Source organism: Vigna umbellata, chromosome 1 (assembly GCF_029865625.1).
Source record: "Vigna umbellata cultivar VRB3 chromosome 1, Vumbellata_1.0, whole genome shotgun sequence".
Classification (NCBI taxonomy): domain Eukaryota; kingdom Viridiplantae; phylum Streptophyta; class Magnoliopsida; order Fabales; family Fabaceae; genus Vigna; species Vigna umbellata.
In genome coordinates, this window is record NC_142165.1 from 18,904,836 (window position 1) to 18,929,169 (window position 24,334).

At 28.2% G+C, this 24,334-nt stretch overlaps 1 protein-coding gene across 2 annotated transcripts; it reads right to left on the reverse strand.

Moving 5' to 3' along the window:
* Positions 1-15,245: 15,245 nt before the first annotated feature.
* On the reverse strand, positions 15,246-21,237 carry KNAT1 (homeobox knotted-like protein). Of its 2 annotated transcripts, none has more exons than XM_088099294.1 (5): positions 20,185-21,237; positions 19,917-20,039; positions 19,521-19,653; positions 16,741-16,997; positions 15,246-15,760 (listed from the first exon to the last, which is right to left on the reverse strand). In XM_088099294.1, exons 1-5 carry the CDS (start codon positions 20,668-20,670, stop codon positions 15,557-15,559), a joined length of 1,203 nt encoding a protein of 400 aa, XP_087955420.1. In that variant the 5' UTR covers positions 20,671-21,237; the 3' UTR covers positions 15,246-15,556. The 2 variants fall into 2 exon arrangements, with proteins under 2 accessions (XP_087955420.1, XP_047150225.1); XM_047294269.2 differs by having other exon boundaries at positions 16,741-16,994; positions 20,185-21,232.
* Positions 21,238-24,334: the final 3,097 nt, after the last annotated feature.

A 24,334-nucleotide genomic window follows, 5' to 3' on the forward strand; every position in this document is an offset into this window, starting at 1 on the left:
TAATATAGTTAACTCACTTCCAAGACATGACATCGTTGAGCAACACAAATTAGTGGAATATTAGGATGTTTGGAAGAGTTTTTTTATTTTTTGTTTCGTAAGAGAGATCATAAACTGGAAAAAGATGTCACTAATTTTACTAAGAGAGCAATATTATATTGGAATTATTATCAAAGATTCACTCAGTAAGAGTATTTGTAAATATGGTTTTACATGTGAAAACTGTTTTTGAGATAAATATATTCCTGAATACGATTACTCTGATTTAATGAAGTAGTGGTAGAACGAAACAAAATCACAAGTAGATTTATCTTACAATATTGGAAAGAGTGTAAGAAAATTTACTTGAGCTTATGGAATAATTTATAATTGCTACAATTTTTTATTATAAACATGTGGGTTAATGTTTATCTTAAAAAGTACGTTTATAAGCCGTAAATTTAAGTTTTGAGATTATATAAATTCGTTTCTTTTTACTAGGACAATATTGAAAAAAAAAATTGCAACTTACCATGATGAGGTCATCATAATGAGTAATAATAATGAAGTTGTAGTAGAATTAAAATGTTAAGACTTTTGGAGATGGATATGATTGGCTTGACGGTGGTGATGCCTCCTCCATTAAATATTTAGTGATGTTGTGGGTCCTTAGACATGGTGTGGTCCCATGTATTCTTCCTGGTCTTAACACATAATTGTTGGATTAGACTTCTACAATTTCAAAACATTTTCACGACAATTTTTTAAGGTGATACGAAGATCCTAAACTTTAGTTACCGATTTTTGTTACTTGTCTCATGTTTGAGGTGGCTCGAGTAATAGTTTGTTAGGTTTGATTATTGTTCTTTGTGTCATGTTTGGCCACAAAAGAGGGAGTTATAAAGAAAAGTTTCTCAAATTTTTTGTAGTTATTGGTTGGTCTTTTTCGAGAAAGGAAGGGTGAGGTGTATTCTAGTATTGTGTTTCCCTTTTTTAATCTTAAAATAGATTCTGTTTTCGTGTTTGTTCAAGATTGAAATTTCATTATAATTTAAATTTCACATATGAGAAAGTTGAATAATATAAAAAAAATTATAAATATTTTAATAATTTTAATTGAAAGTAATGTTAAATTATTTGTGAGGGTTGGACCTATGTTTCATTAATGATGTATTTTCTTAATTAATTTTTTTCGAAAAATCCACTGATGATGTCAAATATTCATCTGGATGATTGATTCAAATAAGTTTCTACAACAAAATTAAACAAATGTGTTTTATTAAAATTAATGACATTATAAATAAAGAGGTATTTGGGATTTATATTTTTTTCCTTCGAAGAGATATACTAATGTGAAGGACTTAAATGATGGAGAGTGGTTGGAAATGCAAGTGTGAGTAACTCCTATAAGTAGAAATAAAAAATTTGAGCAACATATGAGTAAAAGAAAACCTACAAATCTAATACATTAAGGTTTTGAGTTAGAGATATGTTAATTACTTATGTGAGTTAAACTTGTGTATCATTAATTTTGGGTCAAAATACTTGGTTGGTCCTCGAATTTGTTCAAAAATCCAAGAAGGTCCTCATATTTTGATTGATATTAATTGAGTTCTTATTTCAAAAAGTGTGATGTAATTTGGTCAATTTTGTTAATATTTTACTAACATCGTTAGATATGTGTTACGTGGTCAAAGATTTGTCACATGTAATTTCGTCATCTTTTTTTTGAATTTTTCTTATTGTAATATTTTTTTTAATTTCTTTATCACGTGTGAAGTTAGTATAGTGTCCTATGATAATGACACTATGATGTGATAATGATAGTGCAACATTTCACTATTAGTACCAAGTTTCATTGTCTAAATCTCAATTTAGTCCATGTATTTCTTATTTTGAATTAATTCAGTCTTAAATTTTTTTAAAATTTGAGTAATTTCGTCATTTTCCAAACTGAAACTAAGTTTAACTTTTACATAAATGTTATAATGACATTTTTATTAAAATTGATATTTTTATTAAATATTTTTAAATTTATTTAAATTTATATTTAATAATAAACTTTATTTAAATTTTGTATGACATTTTAAATATATATATTTTAAATTGTTATAAAATTGTTTTAAAATTTTACATTTGAATTTATAAAATTATTATTCTTAAATCCTTGAACAAATTCTTACTCGTGCAATCTTGGAACACTGTTTAAAACGAAAAAAAAGTTGACATTATTGAGTAAAAAGGATTACATCCATTCATTTTCTAAAATTACGAACCAAAATGTATCAAAGTATACATAGATGAAGACGAATTTTGCATATACGTTTAGGAACAAAAGATATATTTAATCATTCTTTTAATTATCATTACATGTTAAAATATTTCTCATATTGTTAACTCTTTGACAAATATATCAAATCGTACAAGTAATAAAAATTATAAGTCTAAGTATTGTTTTTCCAAGGGATTTGCGTTTGTTTAGATAATTATGATTAATTATTAATTTAAGCTATGAGTATGAACATTGATTGATTTTAAAAAAAGTTGAAAGCATATCAAATTTCTAAATGTGAAAGTTATAAAATGATCAAGGGCAAAGACTCACCAGGGTTGGATTTCATTACTCAAATTGTATGCAATCATTTACGCAATATATCTCTAACATACTAAAGTATTCACATTATAACCATACGAGCCCTAATTCCTTATAGGCAAGTTTAAAACCTTTATGTGAAAATATTAATCTCTTTGATATTCAAACACAAGATTACATTAAGAAAAGATGTCTATAATGACCAAGAACTTTAGTCTGTGTGTAGAACAAAACCTCTTGGTTGTTCTATCCGTGTATATGTTCCAAAAAAATTTCCAATGATTATATACCACCTAAAAAGAATAGATATTTCATCATGCACATGAATAATAAAGATAATACAAGAGTAATGAAAGATATTCTATTGCATAGAAAAAGCTACAAGGAGTTTAGGTACATTACATCCAACTCCAATGAAATGGACTTTAGTTACTCTTATACATCTAGAACATAAAACAGGGTTAAAATGGTGGAATGGATGAAGAAAGATGAAGTCTTTGATCCTTAGAAGTGCATCAGCCCGTATCTTAAGTCTCAACCACGTTCTTACATCGTAAAATACTATTTTCTTCAACTCTTAACATTTTAATCGTTTTCCTAAAAGTGTTTTCTCACTGGGTGAAAATATCCTCTCGTTGGGCAAAAGATAACTTATCTGAAACATTAGATTGCTCCACTCGTTGAGCCACAAGGCTTTCTTACTGAATGAGTGTCCATTGGTCTCGTTGGACAAGGGATTCCTATTGTTGGGCAAGAGACTCCTGACTACACCTCTATATTATTCTCTAATCTTTCCTTTTTCAATAAAATAATCCATATACAGAAAAATTATATCTATCTATGAAAAATATATACAAATCCTACATTTCATGAAATCAACATAAAACACATTATATAAAGAGAAAAAAGAGGTCCTAATAAGTGTGAATGATATGTATTATCACTTATCAACTCCCCTAAACCAAAAGGAAAATTAAGGCCAACTTGATAAAAAAAGAGAAGCATATGATATCTAATCATACTATTCTTGTCATAAATCAAAGAAAATTTACCTTCATGGCCAAGAGTTAAGATGGTAGGACATGGTGCTTCTATGAAAACAAATCCTAAAACCCATAATAAGATGTGACTACTAGAGAAAAGAACCATTAAAGCTCACAAAATGTTAGTGTTTCACTCAACACAGAAGTGTTTATCAAAACTCGACCTCAGCATGTCATAAACCACTTCATCAACTTTTTCATATCATCTCATTCACACAACTTGATTTAGATAAAAAGGTCTTCCAAAAGTTGTAGCTTGGCTTGGCTAGAAGAAACATGATTCTTCATGGATTCAAAGACCTCACTTAAGAATAGGAGAACAAATATATGCATAAGTCATTCACCAAGATCCTTTATCCCTATATACAAAATAGTCCCTCATATTCCTCTCATAACTCAAGCCCTTTTTCATTTCATACAACCTTTTATTTTTATTTTTCTTTTCTTTTGTTGTCTCTCTATTTTATTTTTTAAGAGTTTTTGGGAAACATTAGTATTTTGGGTGTGGGAGTCGAGGTCAACTGTGCAATGTCTTTTGAGTTACTAGTGGTCTGAATGTTCATCCTCGTGCTACTGTTCATTCTTGTTGTTTTTCGTTATACTTGAAAGTTACCTACAAAAAGTACTTTGATGCAGTAAAGATTCGACAGCTCAAGCAATTAATGTGTATTAAAGTCAATCACATATCTTTTTACCTCAAACCTATATTTATAGATTTTAAAATGAGCTTTTGATTAGGGACGACCTAATTGTGGTCCAATTGATAATAATCGTACTTTGTTATAAATCGATCACTATTAGAGGTAATTTCTCCATATATAGGTTGACCATTCGGCCTATTAGTGTCATACAGTCTTAAGAATAATGTGTGGTCATGTTCATGACATAATTAACCGTTTGCATCGTCCGGTCCACGATTAATCGAACTGTCATACAATGCAATTGCAATTAATGATTCCGAACCAATTCACTCCTTACTCTCTCAATCATTTTTTTTCCTCCAAACTTAATCCTGAATCATACCGTCATCAATATAGTACTTATTCTCCTCTTCTAGGATGTGGGACATGATTGTTTTTTTTTACAGGCTCAGGGGTTACAAAACAAATCATCAAGACTAAAACATATTAACGAAATGAAAGAAATAAAAAATATGAAGTTTTATTTTGTGATAAAATAAAGAATAATGGCGTGCCAAACATGAACGATGAGCAGTATGTTGTTGCAGAATGATGATGGACATGCACCATTGCAACATCCTTGTTCCAAAAGGAAGAGATTGTTATAATTTTGGAGTGTTTGGGTCCCCTCAATTGTGATTATTATTACGTGGAGTTAGGTGTGGTTGGACTATGCATTTGTAAACTTGTGTTAGATTATGGACCAAAAATATGCGAGAACAATGGTTGTCATTACAAGTATTTATCATATTGGCTAACATTATCTTTCTTCATTCAACACCTAATGAGTTTTCTCTCTTTAATAAAATATTATATTCCACTTTTATTAATGGAAGAGAGACTTTAAGAAAAATAGTCACATTTTTTTCTCAAAGATTATTCATCAACGAAGTTAATGAAATTTTTATAGTAATAGGTTATACAACAAAATCATTTTCGCTGATTGAAATATTGAAAGGAATGGAAAATAGCTAATTTAAAAAGATGACAAATATTCTTCTATTATTATTTTTTTCCTTCTTAAAACTTTTATCTTACTTCATCTTTAAAATTTAATTCCAATTTGGAATATATATATTCCAAAACAACAAACACGGATTGTTTTGGTGATGCGGAATTGCATTTTAATGATTAAATGTTTAGAAGTTTAGTGGCGCTAATAATCTTTATAAATATATCTTAATTCAATATCAAAATAAGTTATATAAACTCCTTGAAATACTTTTTTAAAAAATAAATAACAAACTTTTGCATATTAATTTAATGAATAACCCTCCGATGTGTATTTAAAATACTTTTCGTTTTAACTCTGAGATTAAGTATAATAAATTTGTCTTAAAAAAGGACTTTGACTGAAAGTATTTTTTTGGGATGAATTATTTGAAGTTATTATTTTCTTACAGATAAATTTGGCTTTTCAAAACTATTAAAATGTCAATATTAAATATATTTTTATTCTCTAGACTTAGAAAATTTATCTTTATTATGAATTTTAATACATTTTAGTTTTAAACTTTAAAAATGAATGAAAAATAATTTTTTTTGATTAGTTTTGATATTTCAAATTGATATTTGTGTTGTTTACCAATATTAACTTGAAATAATATTTAACATGTAAACAAAATTAAAATAATTAATTTTAAAATATTAATAACTAAAATAAAATTTGAAACATAAACAAATTTTAATTTATTTATTGAAGTTTATGAATTAAAAATATATTTAACACCAAATATTATATTGTATAATAAAGTCTTTTATGATCATGACAAAAATTTAAAAAATTTGGTTAAAAACTATAATTTTCAAGAATAATTATCATAAAAGAACTCGCATAAGATCTAAAAAAAAATATAACTTATTTAATATAATTACTTATAAAACTGAAATAATCTTTTCATACAATTCAGGCACATAATCAGTCTTAAATGGGTGTGTTTTAATTAGAACTCTTACCAAATATTGTATTTTTATTGCATTCATTCACCTATATTAAGTAGTGGATGAGATCCTTTTACTTAGTCCTCCACTACAAACTAACATGATCAGCCAACATAGTGGATCAGATAATGTTTTACTTTGTTAGAAGCGTTTGATTTTGTCTCTAATTTAGTTGATCTTGTTTTATTATCGTTTATATATCATCACAACAAATATAATAAAATTCTAATTTTTGTATAAATTTGATTATTTTTAATTAAATTTTTATTAAAATTGTGAACATTTTTATATTTTCATTGAGTTCCTATTATTCTTTAAGAAAATGCGATTACTGTTTCAAATACAATATCATAATCTTACATAATAAAAAAAATTAATTCTTGAACCTTAATTACTTTTAGTAAATATAACATTATTTCGTATCTCTACATTTAACTTTGTCTAATTATTCGCTTAAAAATAAAAAGTTGTCATTCTTAATAAATATAATTAAGATTCTAAATCATTGCTTGATAACAAAATCAAATTATAAAAAATCAATTTATATATATATATATATATATATATATATATATATATATATATATATATTTCGTTGATAAAAGAGTGATAAATTGTTTATTTGAATCTCGTGTCCAACATTTTTTCTTTATCTTCATTTTTTTCAAAAATAACAATGTGTCCTCTTTTATCTTTATTTTCTCATGGTCACAACTTCTAGTTTGATCTCTATCTTGTGGATTTTTTCACATGGCCACAACCCGCAACACCTCAAACCACCAATAGTGATGCAGATTGAAGCTCTACCAAACGTCGACAACTATTACATTAGTACTAGTCAGAGATCCTGAGTAGATCGCACACCATGCACTTGCCGGAGAGCTTCCATCGTGCCACTGACACGAATGCAGATTCATGTGCTTCAGCACCATTTGAATAATACCCATATGTATCTCTACCACTAGAACTAGTTCGCACACCACATAACCAACATCTTCATTGTAAGTTTATTCACATCATCGGAGTAACTCCTTTCACACAGCCACCTGAAAATGCAAAAATAGACGGTGAATACGAATTTGATTTTGTTGTCATGAAAAAACACAAATAAAAAAAGAACCTTAAAAGAAAAAGAAAGATAAAACGAAGAAAATAAACCAAATCGCGATATTTATCAATAGTATTTATCGATAATATTTATTTTCGATTATTATTGATAGATTTTTCTTTCAATAAATTACAACGAATATAAAATTTAATCAGTAAATATTATCAATTACATGTTGACGAATTTTGATTTATTAAAAATTCATTAGAAAAATTCATTATCAATAGATTTTTTATGCTTTTGACAAAATTTTAGTAGTTAATAACACTTGTATTTTTGTAGTGCTAAAATTTATATTCTTCTAACATTTTTAAAATTTAAATAGAAAATTATTTTGTGTAATCATTTCAAACATTAGATAAAGTTCTTTGTTAAAGAGTTAATCACCATTTGAACTTGTTAGTGACCAAATAATATTATACGATCAGAGTAGACATTAAAATATACCAGATTAGCCACTACGTGTGGTTCTGATCAGCTCATCCAACTCTTTTTTTATTATATATTGATGAAAGCATCTAATTTATCTGCTTAAATATTAAATTCGTACAAAATCTTTTAAAATTAGTATTTTGTAAAGTTTTCACAATATATTTATTGAATTTTTTTTAAATAGTTTCAAAACATAAAACACCATTTCATCACCTTTGAGGGGAATCATATTATCATTAATCGTAAAGTGTACTTACAAACGAATTAGATCAGGAACAATTCTGATATAATTTATAGTTTTCAAATACTAATATTTTTTTGTTAGGTCTTGTAGTTGATGATAAGTTTATGATGGTTATTGTGATTATCGAGTTTATGATGTGTACCAATTGTCTATATTCGTCGGCGGAACAAGACCAATCATTCGATCTGCACTGATAATGATAATTAATGAAACAAAATTTGTTGCGTGTTCTTTCTATTGGATCGCATGCAGCAACCAGCACACGATACAAATAATTTTATTTGCATTCCATGCTTCATGACAAGAATTAGGTAACTTTTCCACGTAATCTTGTGCATATGTGTCTGACAATTTCCATCGCATCTTTATTAATAAATTAAATCCAAAGCCACTTTAAATTCAGCATGCAAAAAGTCACCAAAATTATGAAGAATATCTCTGTTCTTTTCACATTTATTGAGGTTTAATCCAAAGGTAACCAGGCACTAACTACAGATCGAATTATAGTTATTATTATTTTTAATAATTAAAGATAAATAAACACTGTTTTTGGTGGTTATTTCTTTCGATAAAAATACTGGTTTCTAAAGCAAAACAAATTTACTCATAATTTTTTCCACATATCTCATAGATTTTAAATGTTCATTTGATTGGGACACATAAATATATATTTTATAGGAAGGTTCTACACATACACACAAATCTTCACTATTGGACCAAACTAAGACTTTTTTTTACCCAACATCCTCTCCTCAAACAAAGGATTATGTAAGATATTGTTTGCTTTAAGCCAAGCATTTACAGATTTGTTTTTGATACCACTCCAAAAGACCTTCTACCAACGGAGATATGTTATGTGTATATAAATATATGTTCATCTCTCATTTTATCTAATATGGGAATTTGTTTGTACCCAACATACTTTACTATCAAATTTTTTAACTTTTACATTTGTTTTGTTCTACTAAATTTCAAATGCAGTGATGACAAAAAAAAATTGTAAAATGATAGTCAAATGATAATGTTTTGAAGAAATTGGTGAAGAAAAATATTATCTTTTTTTACATTTTGAAAAGATGTCTTCTAGACCATGGAAACCAAAATATTATTCTAGGAAGTAATTTACATACTGTTACATCCTAAATAAGAAGAAAAATATTTGAAGAGTATTTTTTTTTTACATTCTGGTCGGTGGAATCTTTTTTTTTTTAAGCATAAAGATCAAAATATACTACAAAAAGTACTCTCCGAAATATGAAAAAACCAATATGTGTTTTGAAAAACATTTATGTACAAAGTTTACCAAAAAAAGAAAGAAAGAACAATGTTGAAGGTGTGAAAATTATTTTAATAAATGCGAGAAACAAACTTAATTTTAAAGCATTGCGAACTAAACCGAGTGTGTTTAGTATATAGGGAGTGCAGAAGAGAAGACGGAAATTTAAAGTAGTTCTATAATTTTAAATAAAAGAAACCTAAGTATATGTATATAGAAAAACGAGGACTGTAAATAGAAATTTACTAGATAGAAACTTTCAAACACACAAACTGGGGAAAGCCCAGTACAACAACATCAAGGGTGTTACTCCCTCCACCACCACAACTTGCTTCCTCCACCACCCCATTCCCCTTTTACCCTTTTTTTATTTTTTCATTCCTATTTTACCCTTATTAAAATTTTAGGGTTAATATTATTTAAAATCTCACGTGAACATTCATTCTCTTTATCATTCTTCCCTCTTTCTCTTTATTATTTTTCTCAGGTTCACTCTTATGTTTCACTATCGTTGGTTGTCTCTCATGTTCCACTTCTTCTCTTTTATAGAATTGTGACGTGAGAGTGTGGTGGACTTTGTGTTTAGTAAGATTGAGAGTGTGGAAAGCAATTCATCTTCAGCCGTGAGTGGGGTGGTGCTTTAAGGTGCTGGTTCAGAGGCGTGAGAGGTTCAGAGGCGTGAAGGTGCGTAATAAAACCCTAAAATATAAACCGTAATCGTTAAATGGATGTGAGCATCCATCGACGGATGTCAACATCCTTTTAAGGGAAAACGGATGTCGACATCCGTTTTCTCTTAAACGGATGTCGACATCCGTTTTCCCCTTAAACGGATGTTGACATCCGTTTAAAGATTATACGGTTTATATTTTACAGTTTTTTTATATTAATTTTGAAGATATTTAAATAATATAATTTATATTTTTTGATATATTATTTTTGAATATATTTTGATGTATTTTAATAATGTATTTTTGAGGAGGAGGCATATCAGGCCTATGGAGGAAAAAATGGAAGATGAGAAACGAATGTGACGGAGTTTGGGTGAGAATCAGAGAATGTTGGGAGGTGAGTGAGAAGGGATAAAAAGATAGATTTTATGGTTAAAATAAATAATTAGGATTAAAAAGTAAAAAGGTTATTTTTGTAATTATAAAAGGTTAGTTTTGTAATTCAAAAAATATGTAATAGAATTGGGGAGGTGGAGGGAGAAAATGTGGTGGTGGAGGAAGTAACACCCCAACATCAAAATACACAAAAGAGCAAACCAACCAACTAAACTTGGGTACTTTCATAATTTCAATTTGCACTGACATAAATTTTTATATTTTTGAATGTATAAGTCTGAATATAATTTTTTTAATTTTAAATTATATATTTTAAAATATAAAATATAAAATATGAATATATATACTTGTCTAGAATATAATTTTTATATTAAAAATTGTATTTTTCACAATATAAAAAGTTACATTTCAGATTTATATTTTTAAATATAAAAAAATTAATTTGGAATATAAAAGTTATATTTTAGATTTTAGATTTATTGAATTGCGAAAAAGAAAATATAGTAATGCGACCGCCCCTGGTGTTTTGTTTGGTGACCGATTGGATTTTACCTATTGATTTGAAGTGATTTAGGATATAAAATTGAACTAAAAAAATTCATTAATCTTTAAAGGATAATAATACTTTAATAATTTTTTTTTATAATATTTTAATATTATCTACATGTCATTTTAAGATTGGTCTAAAATTACTCCACAATCAATAATAATAATCATAAATACTAACATAGACCAATTACATGACACGTAGATAGTGTAAAAAAAAATGTTTTCAAAGTATCATTATCCATCTTAAAATGTGAATTTTCCTTCTTCCTTTTCTTCTCTCTATTTTATTATAAGTATATACCTTTGAAAATAAAACGGTGAAGAGTAAATAAAATAGGTAAAATCAACTCAACTGATTCAATCTTAGATATACTAAAATAAGAAAGAAAAAAAAAGAATTGGAAAAGGAAAAAGTTGAAACCAGCGACAACATTGGAAGTAAGTATAGGCCAAATTATTATTTGCTAAAATAATCTATAAAAACAAATAAGTTGTTTTTCTATACACCTTCACCCATTTTTTCCTACTCATCCACATTTTTTTTTTAATTTTAAAATTATCTTTTTTAATTCAAAAAACTTTACATCCCAATTTTTGTACACTAACAAATTTCAAAATTTGTTAAACTTTTTTTTCTTCAACGAATTTTAAAATCCATTAAAAGATTTTTCAAACCTTCAACTAGATTTTGAAATTTGTTGAAGTCTTTGAAATATCTTTTAACGGATTTTGAAATTCGTTAAAGAATGACAAATTTCAAAATTTGTTGAAAAAAAATGTAATCTCAAAATTATTTTTGGAATGTGAAGACACATAAAGAAATGACTGAAAATACATATATAAACAACCAAACATATAATATAATTTAAAGTCGTGATTTTGATATATTATGAATCTGTTCTGTGTTGAAAAGTTTTAGTGATTAAGAAAGTATAAGTTATATTATTGTACTTATTATTTATACTTTCTTGTATATATAAATATTTTGGATGGAACATTGTATTTGTTTACTAATATATTTTTTTATTGTTAATTAAAAAATTTAGAAACAAGGTTCAAATTATATTATAATATATATTAGGCTACATCAATGAATACACATAAAATAAATATAAAGAGTTAGACTAATAAAAGACAACAAAGTGAAAAAAAAAATCATAAACAACATGTTTAGCTGGGAAATGAAAGAAAATGTAGAAAACCATAAATAATAAAAGACAAACTTTGAAAAATAAATGTTGAAAATATGATGTAATGAAAGACAAAAACTTCAAAAAACAAAATGTAAGAAACAAGTTGTTGGAAATTTCAAATCAACCGAAGAGAAGGTCAATTTAGAGTATATAAATGAATGCAAATATTATTTTATAAATTGGTTTTATGATGTTGAGTTAGACTTAAAATTCAATTCTTATAACATGATATCAGAGTCATGAGTTAAAGCTTATAATAACAAGATTTCTTATCGTTATCAGAATATTTGTTATTTGTTAGATAAACTATTTCACTCAGTTATTTTATTTTCTATATATAAAGAGTTAAAAAAAATATTACATCGTATTTTCTTTCTCTACATGTTTTTTTATAGTTTATAATGCATTGATAAATATATCTTTAAGCAAGTTTAGTAAAAAATTAACACTTAATTTAATTTAAAATATAATGACTCATAATATATTATTAGTATTTAGAGTAACTCCTTTCATAATATTACATAAATGTTGGTTGGAACTTTCATAAGGTTTTACTTCCTATCTTGTTTCAAACATATTCTTCTTTGAATTAAAACTAATGTTACTTAAGTAACCATCATAATGCTTAAGCGATAGCACCAAAAAAAAATATATCACTTACCTTTTAAACATATCAAATAGCAATTTATAACGATTCGATCATTCATTAAAAATTGTAGAAAACCAACAAAAAAAAATAACATCAACCAAAATTATTACCCACGTTAACATATTTAAAATATCAAAACACAATTAATATAAATCCAAATTCGACAACTTTAAACCCCTACATCAATTCCCACATATTCAAATTTTCCTTAACTCCACCTATCTCCAATTCAAGGGAATGTTAGACTCAATTCTAAATAGCATTATGTTAATTTCAGACATATAATTGGAAAACAAATGTACTTTAGTTAATTTTCATTACCCAATAGTTGTTTGCTTTCGAAACAGCAATGACTCTAATTATAAGTTATACCAACTGAAAAAAAATGTGATGATAAAAAACTATCAATAAGAGCATTTAACTAAAGTCATAAGACCCTATAATATTCCAAGATAAAGTAACAAGAACAGAAGAAATGTTATAATATTATATTATTGCATAAGTTAAAAGCATTGTGATTTTGGATTTCAGAACGTTGTATTGCAACGTTAGAATTCTAATTGGAAAACGAAAATATTTTTATTAAACATGCCAACGTTCAAATATTCAATGTGAATTAATTCCAACGTTAAAAATATTTATGATTTTTAATTTCTTTTATTTAATTGATTCCTCCCTAGCTCTATAAATAGAGAGTTCTTTCCCTGTTCCAAAACACACCAAAAAATTCAGTCTTTCTCATTCTTCTCTTTTTTGAATTTCATTTTTAGCTCATTCTCTCTTCTAAAAATATTCTGGGTTATTCTTATACTCTGTTTAGAGTTCCTTACTAATTCTGAGATCCTCAAACATTCTGAGAAGTTCCTGTTGTATTCTAGGGGACTTGCGCAACACATCGCGGATAAGTCCTTAAAGACAGTGACTTTACACGCTTCAGGAAATACTATTTTTGTCAGCTTTTTCCAACAAGAAAAAGTAAGAAATGATCATAGGAAAGGAAAAAAATTACTTTAATTTCAATTTTAATGGAATAGGGCATGTTCAAGAATAGATTTAGAAAGTTAGAGAGATTACAAAGGGAATATATAGAAAATGGATTTAAAAAAATAGTTTAAAAAAAATTGAATTATTAGATAGTTAAAACTTTAATTTATATAAATTTCATCTAAAATTGTAACATTTATCTTTTTTAAAACCGTTTATAATAGATGAAAAACATGTTCTTATTACAATATTCAAACTGTTTGAACATCTATTTTAGTTTTAATTGATATTAATCTTATATTTTAAAAAAATAACAAAAACTGCTTTTGTAGTGTTTTGTGAACAGCAATTGTAATTTTCAACAACAATCCACGTACACATTACACTTTACTAATGACAAAGGAAATTGCATGTCCTTATATTTTGATTAGTTTTCAGTAATGAAAATTATTTAAACCAGAATTTGTTAACTGTTTTATGAGAAAAGTAATAATGTAATATTTGTCACAATAATCTTATTGAAGACCTATCGAATTGACATCACAAATTGAATACTGATTTGAGATACTGCGACGACTTCAACAACCATCACAAAAATTTCTTATAGTGAAAATTTTATCATGACGAAAGGTATAATGATTTTTCGATGCTTATGACGAATAAAAATTTCCTAATATATTTCCTAATAGTTTTACATTATTTAAAAATCAAAATAAAAAAGTTAAATATATTTTTTTAATATAGAATAATTTTTAAAGATAAAATGGTAAAGATATTTCAAATCTAAAAGTAAATAATATCCTATTGTACTTAATATATATTGAATTAAAAATATGTAACTTTTTATTTTAACTTAGAACATTGATTTTTCAAAAAATCTAGATTCATGTTGAATATAATGAAAAACTGTTTACAAATTAATATTTTTGTATTGAACATACAAATTGAATACTTTATTTATAATGAAAAAAATATAAGTAACTCAAAATATAAATAAATTATAATAATAAATTAAATAAAAATAAAAAATAAAGATCAAATATATAAAATATTTAATATCTGTCTTATTTTTAATTTATACTCTTATAATATTATATATAAATTTATCTGTTGCTGATAAAAAAAAAGTGTAAGAAACCTACCAAGAACCACAACCTAACATTGCAGCTTTAAGTAAACCATCACAAGTTTCATGATATGTTTTTGTCAGGTACACTAAAATTAAAAGCTTTATAGCTAGTACTTTATTACAAATTTTCTACATGTGTGTATAAAGTTTTTTATGATACGTATTATGACCTTTAAAAAATTGTATTAATTTATGAACAAATTAATTTAATTTACACCAAAACTTCTTTTTATATTTCTTTCCAAATAAATACTTGTTGAGAAAATTTATTCCAAGCAAATTTCCTTTTCTGTGTGCACTGATCACACCACAAAACCACACACAGTGAATTAGGTTAACAATAAAAGAAATTAAAATGGAAACGTAACACATCTCATGAATGATCTCTGCCAATATTAATTATACTGAAAATATATAATAAGCAAATGTCTCACTGTTTAATAGAACGTAGAACATGACTATGGCAAACTACTGAAAGTACTCACACTGCACAATCACAAGCAGAAACCATTAATGTTCATGGTATGCTTGACACTGAAACTAGTAGCTACAGTGCTGACTGCTACCCAGTTTGGTCACAGTCTCTTTGTTAATGAGAAACTCATACCTTGCATTTAAATAATAATAATAATAATAATAATACTTAAAATATAAAATAATATATAAATATATAGCATGGCCATGTGATGTCATGGCCCTAGACGGTAGTGACCATCTGCCATGTAATGACCATCCATGTAGAGAGTTGCACTTTGGGGATGCAGACCATCCATCACCATAAATTGCATGTCTTCAGATGGTTTCCAGTGCCTCTTTCTTTGGTTTATGAACCAGTTATTTATTTGCTTTTGGTCCAAACCAGTTGATTCAGCCAATGCCACCTTCTCTGATTCCTGTAGTAATTCATTTTTTCCAACAAAAAAACATCATTGTACAAAATCAATGTATTCTGATGCCATCACACAAAACAAATCATGTTATATATTACCTATTATTCGTTGTTAAAATTCATTCAAAACTGTAAAGAAGTAATTACAGGATATAGATTTATGATTATCTCTGTCAATATCTATGTAATAACTTATCAGATTTTGTTAACTTTATTTTATACATTGAAATATCTAGGTTTCGTATCATATATAGATTAATGAGGTAATGGAGTTTTATTAACTATATTAACTCTCGGTTATGTATTATACAGATGGATTAACTGGGGCTATAATCATGTTTAGTCTTAAGTCCGCAAATGATTTTGAGTACATTAATGAAGCATTTTTTTAAATTTGGTAAAATTTCACCCTGTTTTAATTGTTTAAAAAAAATATCATGCCAACATTTCTTATACATTAATGTGTATTTTATAATGAATTTGTATTGTAGATGTTAAAAGAGAACTTTATATAATTTTTTGAAAAACCTAAAAGTAACGAGCAATTTATTATATTTTATTAAATACTCAGTAAATACTCGGTTCAATATAATACAGTATTTTGTTTTTATAGAAAAAGAAAAAGAAAACCTATACATTTTTTTAACACGTTTAATTATGTTTGAATCAATTAATAGTTAATAGTTAGTACAAGTGAGCATTTGTTTCATCAATTGTCAAATTGTTTCTTAAGAAGAAAAATAACATTAATATGTTTAACGTTTATAATGATTAACGTTAACTTTTTTTTAACAATCATTAGTGACAATTATTAAATATCAAACAGACGTGTTTAGTTGCTTCATGAAAGTTAAAAAAAAATTAAGGAAATTGAATTTTTTATACTAAAAATATATTAATACTTATGTTTAAGCAGTATTTACCCTAATAATTTTGTTCTTTTAACCATTTTTGAGAAAAAGAAAGTGAGATGTAATAACATACCGAAGGATATGGCCATTTGTAATGTAATTCCCACCAGTTAAGTAGCTTTTGCCTTGCATCTTTGGGGAGTTTCCCTTTCTTTTTCTTCTTGGAAAGTTCTTGCTTAAGGCTACTCAAGTAACCACTGTACTTCCTCAGTAAGTGGTTTTTAAGCTCACGATCTTCTGCTCGAGGATCAATCTCCGGAAGTTCTGTTTCTCCTCCACTGTTCTCTTGATCCTCATCTGATGAACCAACCCCTTCACATTTATCTTCTGCTTAACAATTTTAATACCAGCAAAAATCTTAGTCCTTATAATCTTGGAATATTCATGTATGCTTCAATATTGCTATAAATTATTGCTGATGAAAAAAAAAATGAGAAAATGCATAGAAAATAAGTGTTTCCTTGGAACTAGTAATTCAGTTCAGAGGGCTTCATCGCATCATAATCATAAAACCCTTTTGAACAAATTTAACGAGGAATTCAACCAGTTAAATAGGGTCTAAAACAGAAATTAATAGTTTTGGAAGGCTAATTCTTTTTGCGTGGGAAGACAGAGGGAGAGAGGGAGCCATTTTACTGTCTAAAAAATTGTCAAAAAACTGACATTTCTGTGGTATTTTGGTAGTTTTTATATGTATAAATACTACATATAATCATGCTGATTTGTCCATTTCATTTTCCTGTCTCATATATTTAAATCTAAGTTCATGGTTTTCTAACATTTTCTTATTAATCATTCAAATTATATCAAGTAAATATTGGACTGTAAATCCAATCCATTTCTTTAAATCCTTCTGCAGACTCACATACTGTATAATGAACTGTTTTATTGTACTATTTTTTGTACTTCTGATGGTGCCTCTTGTATTTTTACATCCTTCTCTTTGCTGACTTTTTTTAAAAAATAAATAAATAAATCTTAAATAGAAAAATATATTTACTATCTTGAAAATATAATAAAAATATGAGTACTTCTGCATTCAGTTTGAAGATATACAAGAATACAGTGTGCATAGACAGACTTAAAAGCTATTTTTTAATGAATGACCTTGTCCTATCATTTCTCTTTGATTTGGTAGGTGACAGTAACCTGAACTGAAAGACTAATGAAAAATGAAAATCTTTTTCGTGTTTATGTATAAATTACCTCCAATCATAAAAGCAGTTCATTGAATACAACACACAGGTGCATATGAGAAATACCTTAAAGTTGCTATTTTAATTTAGGCACACATAATGGTAAATCATACTTTGTTTATTTAAAGAGATCATAAAGGTAAATTAAATAGAAGCAAGAAACATCTGGTTTTCTGCATTTGAGATTCATTCTAAGGTTGTTCATGGACTGGGTACCCTTATTCTCACTGTCAATAATATATAACTTTTGTCTTCTAAAAGAAAAATCACATGGTTGGCTGCAAAAACCTTCGCCATATTGTACATATATCAGATGTTAGGTCACCACCATGAAATTAACATGCAGCTTGTGATTCACATCAGAAAGAAATGATTTGATGATGAAATTTCAAGCAAAATAAGAACTAAACATCACCACAGGGTGTCTTTCTTTATCAGTGTCGAATATTTTACGTATCACAAAATATGAAGAAATATATTATGCAGAAGCATAAATATATAGGGTACTATGAGCAACAAAAACAAAAAAAAAAAAGCATTTTCAGTAGCTATATGTATTTAAGTAACAATCAAGGAACTTCCAGAAACTACGACGTTTCGTATTATTATTGTACATTATATGGAGGCACAGACACATATAGTTATATATAATTTTTAAACATCTGAAAAATGTATATTTCATTCGTACTGTGATGTGGGAGATTGGAATGTATCAGCATCCAATGTTGTCTTTCTGAGTTATTAATTGGACTCAAACACCAAAAGGAGAAAAGAGAAGAATAAAAGACGAGATTAAAACGGAATTTTCTGTAACAAGACCGAAATCTGAGCACAACAATGATGAGAGTGTGTGTGTGTTGACAGTGTGAGAATGTCATCCTACAAAAACTCCACGAATCCACGAAATGCATACACCAAAATAGGTTTTAGAAGACATAACAGACCATAAAAAATGAATTAACTAGGAAACCCTAGAAGAATCAAATTGTCAGAACTCAGAAACTTGGGAAATAGGAGCGAGAAGACGCGAACGTGTGAATTTGGGTCTCAAATGAAAAGAAGAAATAGAAAATTAACACTAATGAACAAAACTATAAAGTTCATCTGGAGTCGTGAAGAATGGACAACTCTGTAACAGAATATATAAAATATATAATATAAAATAAAACTTGTCAAATCTCTGAAAAGAAACCAAACAAAAAGATGTTGCTTATTTCTCTTTTATTATAATATTTGCATTCATTAATATTATATAATATAGGGTACTGATTAGGTTAGGGTTCTGTGCTTGATGAAATATCATCTCCACTGTCTGGGACCCTTTTCTCCTACGATGTGTAAGTAGGTAAAAATTTTTGGTCAAACTTTCCTGGCTCACTACAGAACACACTCGAGTTTACGACTTCCAAGAACTGCAGAACCTGGTCCAAAATTTTGAGCCCCAGCACATAATACTCATATATAGTTGAATGTTTGCGTAATCCATAATTAGATAATTAATTAATTTTATGAATAATTAACATTTATGGTTTGTGAGGAGAAGAAAGGGATGATGGAGAAGAATAAAATAAATAAATAAATAAAATAAAAGAGAGAGAGAATTAGGGGAATAGGATCCTCCCTCTTCTTGTGCTCCATAAAGAGAATGAAAAAGTACCAGAGAAGATCCTGACGGGTCCATTGCATAGCATATTTAGCTGAGTTTCTATCCTTCGCATGAAATCCATGGCCTCTTGAATAGGCCTTGTTAATTCCTCTCTATACTTCACAAGCATGTCATAGTATGCTTCCTGCAGTTATAGTTATAAATCATCACCAACAACCATTCCAATTAAGTATAAGGGTAAACCCCAAAAATAGTAACGGAATAAAATAACTTAAAACCACACATTCAAGGCATTAAAAAATAGTATACAGTGATCACAATCATATCCCACCATAATTACGTTCGCATCAGTCAAAATTAATCAATAATTTTTTACAATATCAAGAAATCCTGATAAAGAAAAAAAAAACAATGATACTGTAGCAGCAATTTAAAACCTTTACACACCATGAATTGATCGAGTTCAGGGTCTTTCGAGGTATCCCTGGAACCACCTGAGGATCTTTGCCGTGCCTCAAACTCTTGCTTTGCCGCAACCATACGCGCCACCACTTCAGGTGGAGCTCCTATCTGAAAATAGGGAGAAAGATAGAGAGATAGAGGGTGAAAGATAAGAGTTATATACACATGATTATTTATGTGAAATGGGGGCATACTGATTACTGTAATTAATGTGGTAAATTAATGAATAATAATTGATTAATGAATAGGTGACCTTTTGGCAATCCATATAAGCTTCCAAAAGATTGGAGTACTGAGGGTGAGCAATGATTTTAGCTTTTATGGCTTCAACTTCGGTGGTGGAGCTTGTAGGACTCCCTCCTTGTTGATGGGGATGGTGATGCATAGTGGTGGTGGTGTTGTTGTGAAGGGTACCTCTCATTAAAGGGTAGTGGAAAATAGGAGCGTGAAGCTGAGAAGTGCTGGCTTCGGTTTTCACAGAAGGGTGTGGTGCCACTTGATCAGACTGAAAGCAATGATCTGATCCACCCGATTGAAGATGGAAGGTGTTGATTGGAAACTGATGATGCTGGTGGTGATGACTATGATGCTGATGCTGATGCTGGTGATGGTTATGGCTATGGCTATGGCTATGGCTATGGCTTCCACCACTGGGGGGAGAGTACAAGAAATTAGGCCTTGAACTTGGACTTGGAGCAGTGTTTTCACTCAAGTGATTGTTATTAGTGTATTCCTCCATTAATCTCTGAAATCAGGGAAACAGAAACACCTCCCAGTCAGCTAATTAACCAAGCTGAACAAGAGCTTCAACAGGAAGTGGTGCTCAATTTTGGGTGTGAGGAACAAGAAAACCCTAAGGGCTGCACAACCCTAAAATAGCAAAGGGATTGGTAATGAATGGTTGTAAGGTCTGAGGGCCACACATAGCTATCATCAGCACTTGTGTGATGTTTTTTTTTTTTTTGTTGGGGTCCAAGGAGGTAGGAAAAAGTTTAAGGTGGTGAAGTGAAGAAACTGTGACAAAGATGGTTGCACTTGCAAATTTGGGGTATGGACAGCGAGGAGAGGATAGAAACCAGCGAAACTCTCACATGATGTTTTGTACGGAGGGTGAGTGAGAGGAGAAGAGAAGAAAGAAAGAAAGGGAAAAAATAAAAAGAGAGAAAGAAAGAGTGGTAGAAACCGGTAATGGCTCCGTGTTGGGGGTTGTTGACAAGACTTTCTTTGGTTATGAGGAGAAAAAAGAAATATTTAAAAAATGGAAAAGGGATTGTAGCTTAGGAGATAAGCCTAAGGTGCATAGTTGAATTTTTGTTTGGTTTTTTTGGAGGGTTTTGGTTAAATGATTAGTGTGTGTTTGTTTACTTTGCTTTAGTAGTCCTCTCTGTACTCTGTCCCTTCATTTGTTTTCCTTTTTGTGTTACTCACAACTACCATTTATTGCAGACTTCAAACCAAACAGCTGTGTTTCTATATGCATGTGTTATCATTCTCATTAAACAAAATTATACTTCCACTTGAGTGGAATCGACCCGTTACATTCTCTTCTTTTATTCTTATATAAATTTCTAGGTTTTTGTTTGGTCGGTCTATCCTTAGTATAGCTAGTAACAGGTAAAAAAAAAAAGTACACAGCTGGTTTAAGTTAGGAGACTGAAGGAGAGATTTTTGTTCTCTAATTATTTATTTTACCCCCTTGTTGTTCATCGCACTACAATTGCTGTTAGTTTAAATAGTTTTTAAATATTGAAATTTAAAACAATTTTTCTACACATATTGAAGGTTTAAGTTTGTATCTTAACATTACCATTGAGTTGGTGATTTGGGTGCAACTATATTGGATCATTTAAGTTTCAATTTGAACAAAAATGTAGTTAAAAAAATATAATTAAAGATAGAGATGTCATAAAATGGATTTAAATTCTTCACAGGTTTAAGTCTGGTTGATTGATAGAAAAAAAAATCTACATAGTGAAGGCAAGACATATGACTATTATTAATCCATCAAGATTTGGTCGACATGTATTTAAGTTTGTATCTTAACATTAGATTTTGGATATATTACACTTAAGTTTTGATTTGGCTATAACTAGGTTAGATAATTTTAATAGTCAAATTCCAACATAACTCTAGTAGAAAAAAAATAGAAATATTATTAAAGATAAAAACGAGTTTAAACACGTTAATCAACCAAATTTACTACAGGTTTGAGTTAAGTTTAGTTGGAAAAGTTTTAATTTTTCTTTTTATAAAATTGGATTCAACTTACTTAATCATATGTTCAAATCGAGTTAAGATGACTTGACCTATAATCCGTAACAACAATGTTTTATTATTTTTTTTTATATTTTTTTGAAAGTTTTTTATTTAAATTATTTACTATTTTTAATTATGTAAATTGACAATATGAATTTTTTTTAAAGAATAGAGTGTTGTTCAAAAATATTTTTGTAGTTTAAATATTTTATTTACATTTTTGTCAAATTATATAAATAAACACTTTAATTTTTAATTATTATATTTATAATAATGTTTAATAAAATATGTAAATATTTTTATTGCACAATTATAATATACTTTTATTATATTGTAATAAATATATAAAATAAATTATTAAATCAATCTATATAACACATCAACTTATAATGAATTGAGCTGAATAATTTTTGATTCACAGTTAAGTTAACTTATTTTTAATTCATTCCTTATAAATCAACTTTTGTAAACTATATTGTCCCATTTTTGTCAACCTTACTAAAAATGTTAGAGAAACTTTTCAATAAAAGTTAATCATCGACAAATATTCATTAAAAGTAATTAGGCTTAATTACCTACTTAGTCCCCATGTTCGGAGGTAATTTGCTGTTTAGTACCCGGTTTTAAAAATGTAGGCATTTGATACCTATGTTTTGAAATTTGTATCAATTGAATCCTACCCACTTAACGCCGTTATAAATCTAACGTTTTTCTGACTGTGTATGTGATTTGTGAACGAGCGTTTGTGGACGAGCGACGAGGACGCTCGTCCAGCGAAGAGGACGCTCGTCCAGCGAGGCAGAAGAGGACGCTCGTCCAGCGAAGCGAACGCCCAGTCAGGCAGAAGAGGACGCTCGTCCAGCGAAGCGAACGCCCAGTCAGGCAGAAGAGGACGCTCGTCCAGCGAAGCGAACGCCCAGTCAGGCAGAAGAGGACGCTCGTCCAACGAAGCGAACGCTCGTCCATAACCGCTCGTCCACAAATCACATACACAGTCAGAAAAAACGTTAGATTTATAACGGCGTTAAGTGGGTAGGATTCAATTGATACAAATTTCAAAACATAGGTATCAAATGCCTACATTTTTAAAACCGGGTACTAAACAGCAAATTACCTCTGAACATGGGGACTAAGTAGGTAATTAAGCCAAGTAATTATTACTGATCAATGACACCCTCTCTCTCTCTCTCTCTATATATATATATATATATATATATATATATATATATATATTATGAATAATTACTAGTGTAACGTAAAAAGTTCATATTAGTTGTATCTATATGCAAAAGAAAAATTATAGAACTTTCATTAAAATGTTATTATTATTATTATAAAAAGAATATAAAAACCTAATCCACCATCTTTTTGAATCTAAAATCCAACTTGAACAAGTTGAAAAATAACCTAAAAGTCCCATCCTATTTCTTTCCTTAGTATTTGCATTTGGATGGTTTCGATACCCGTATTTAATGTTGTCTCGTGTCTGTGGAGTATTTCTTGCTAGCTTAAAAAGTACTTTTTAGGGATTTTCATACCTTACACATAACTAAACAAATACAAAAAGACTAAAAGAATATAACCTCAAATTTCCTATTATATCTATGAAGTTCCTTTTTCACTTCTTCTCTTGTGTTTTTTCTTTGTTAACTTTTTGTGCAAAGACATTTCTAGGGTTGGGAGTGGGTGGATTTTGATGGATCTTATGAATTTGTGTTTCTAATACAACGTTGTACATTTGCACTCCACGTTCATGGTTTCGTGCTCTTAATTTTTTCTAAGAATAATCATGCATGTTGGTGATATTTTAATTTATATATATATATATATTAAATATTTTAAAAAATATAATTTTTTTAATCTAACATCGTTAATTTTTTTTATGTGTTAAACGGATCCAAACTGATATTTTAGCTAGAACTTATCAAAGGTATAAACAATTCAAGCTCCAATTTGAAAAGTTATTTGACATATAAAAATAAATAAATTCAATTGGGTAAAATTATTATTTCTATTCACTATTTAAATTTAAAAATCAAACTGTATCAAAATTTAAAACATCAATGAATTCTAATTTTACATCAAAGTTTAAAGAATAAAAATCTATTTAATCAATTTTTTTAGTTGAGAATATATAATTAATAATT

What these genes read in the sequence shown, in the direction of transcription:
- KNAT1 (XM_088099294.1), bottom strand. Translation starts at nt 20,670, where the DNA reads ATGGAGGAATACACTAATAACAATCACTTGAGTGAAAACACTGCTCCA. An exon ending in CTGAACTCGATCAATTCATG is followed by an intron (nt 19,654 to 19,916) that starts GTGTGTAAAGGT and finishes CTATAACTGCAG; the next exon opens with GAAGCATACTATGACATGCT. An exon ending in ACCCGTCAGGATCTTCTCTG is followed by an intron (nt 16,998 to 19,520) that starts GTACTTTTTCAT and finishes AAAATTGTTAAG; the next exon opens with CAGAAGATAAATGTGAAGGG.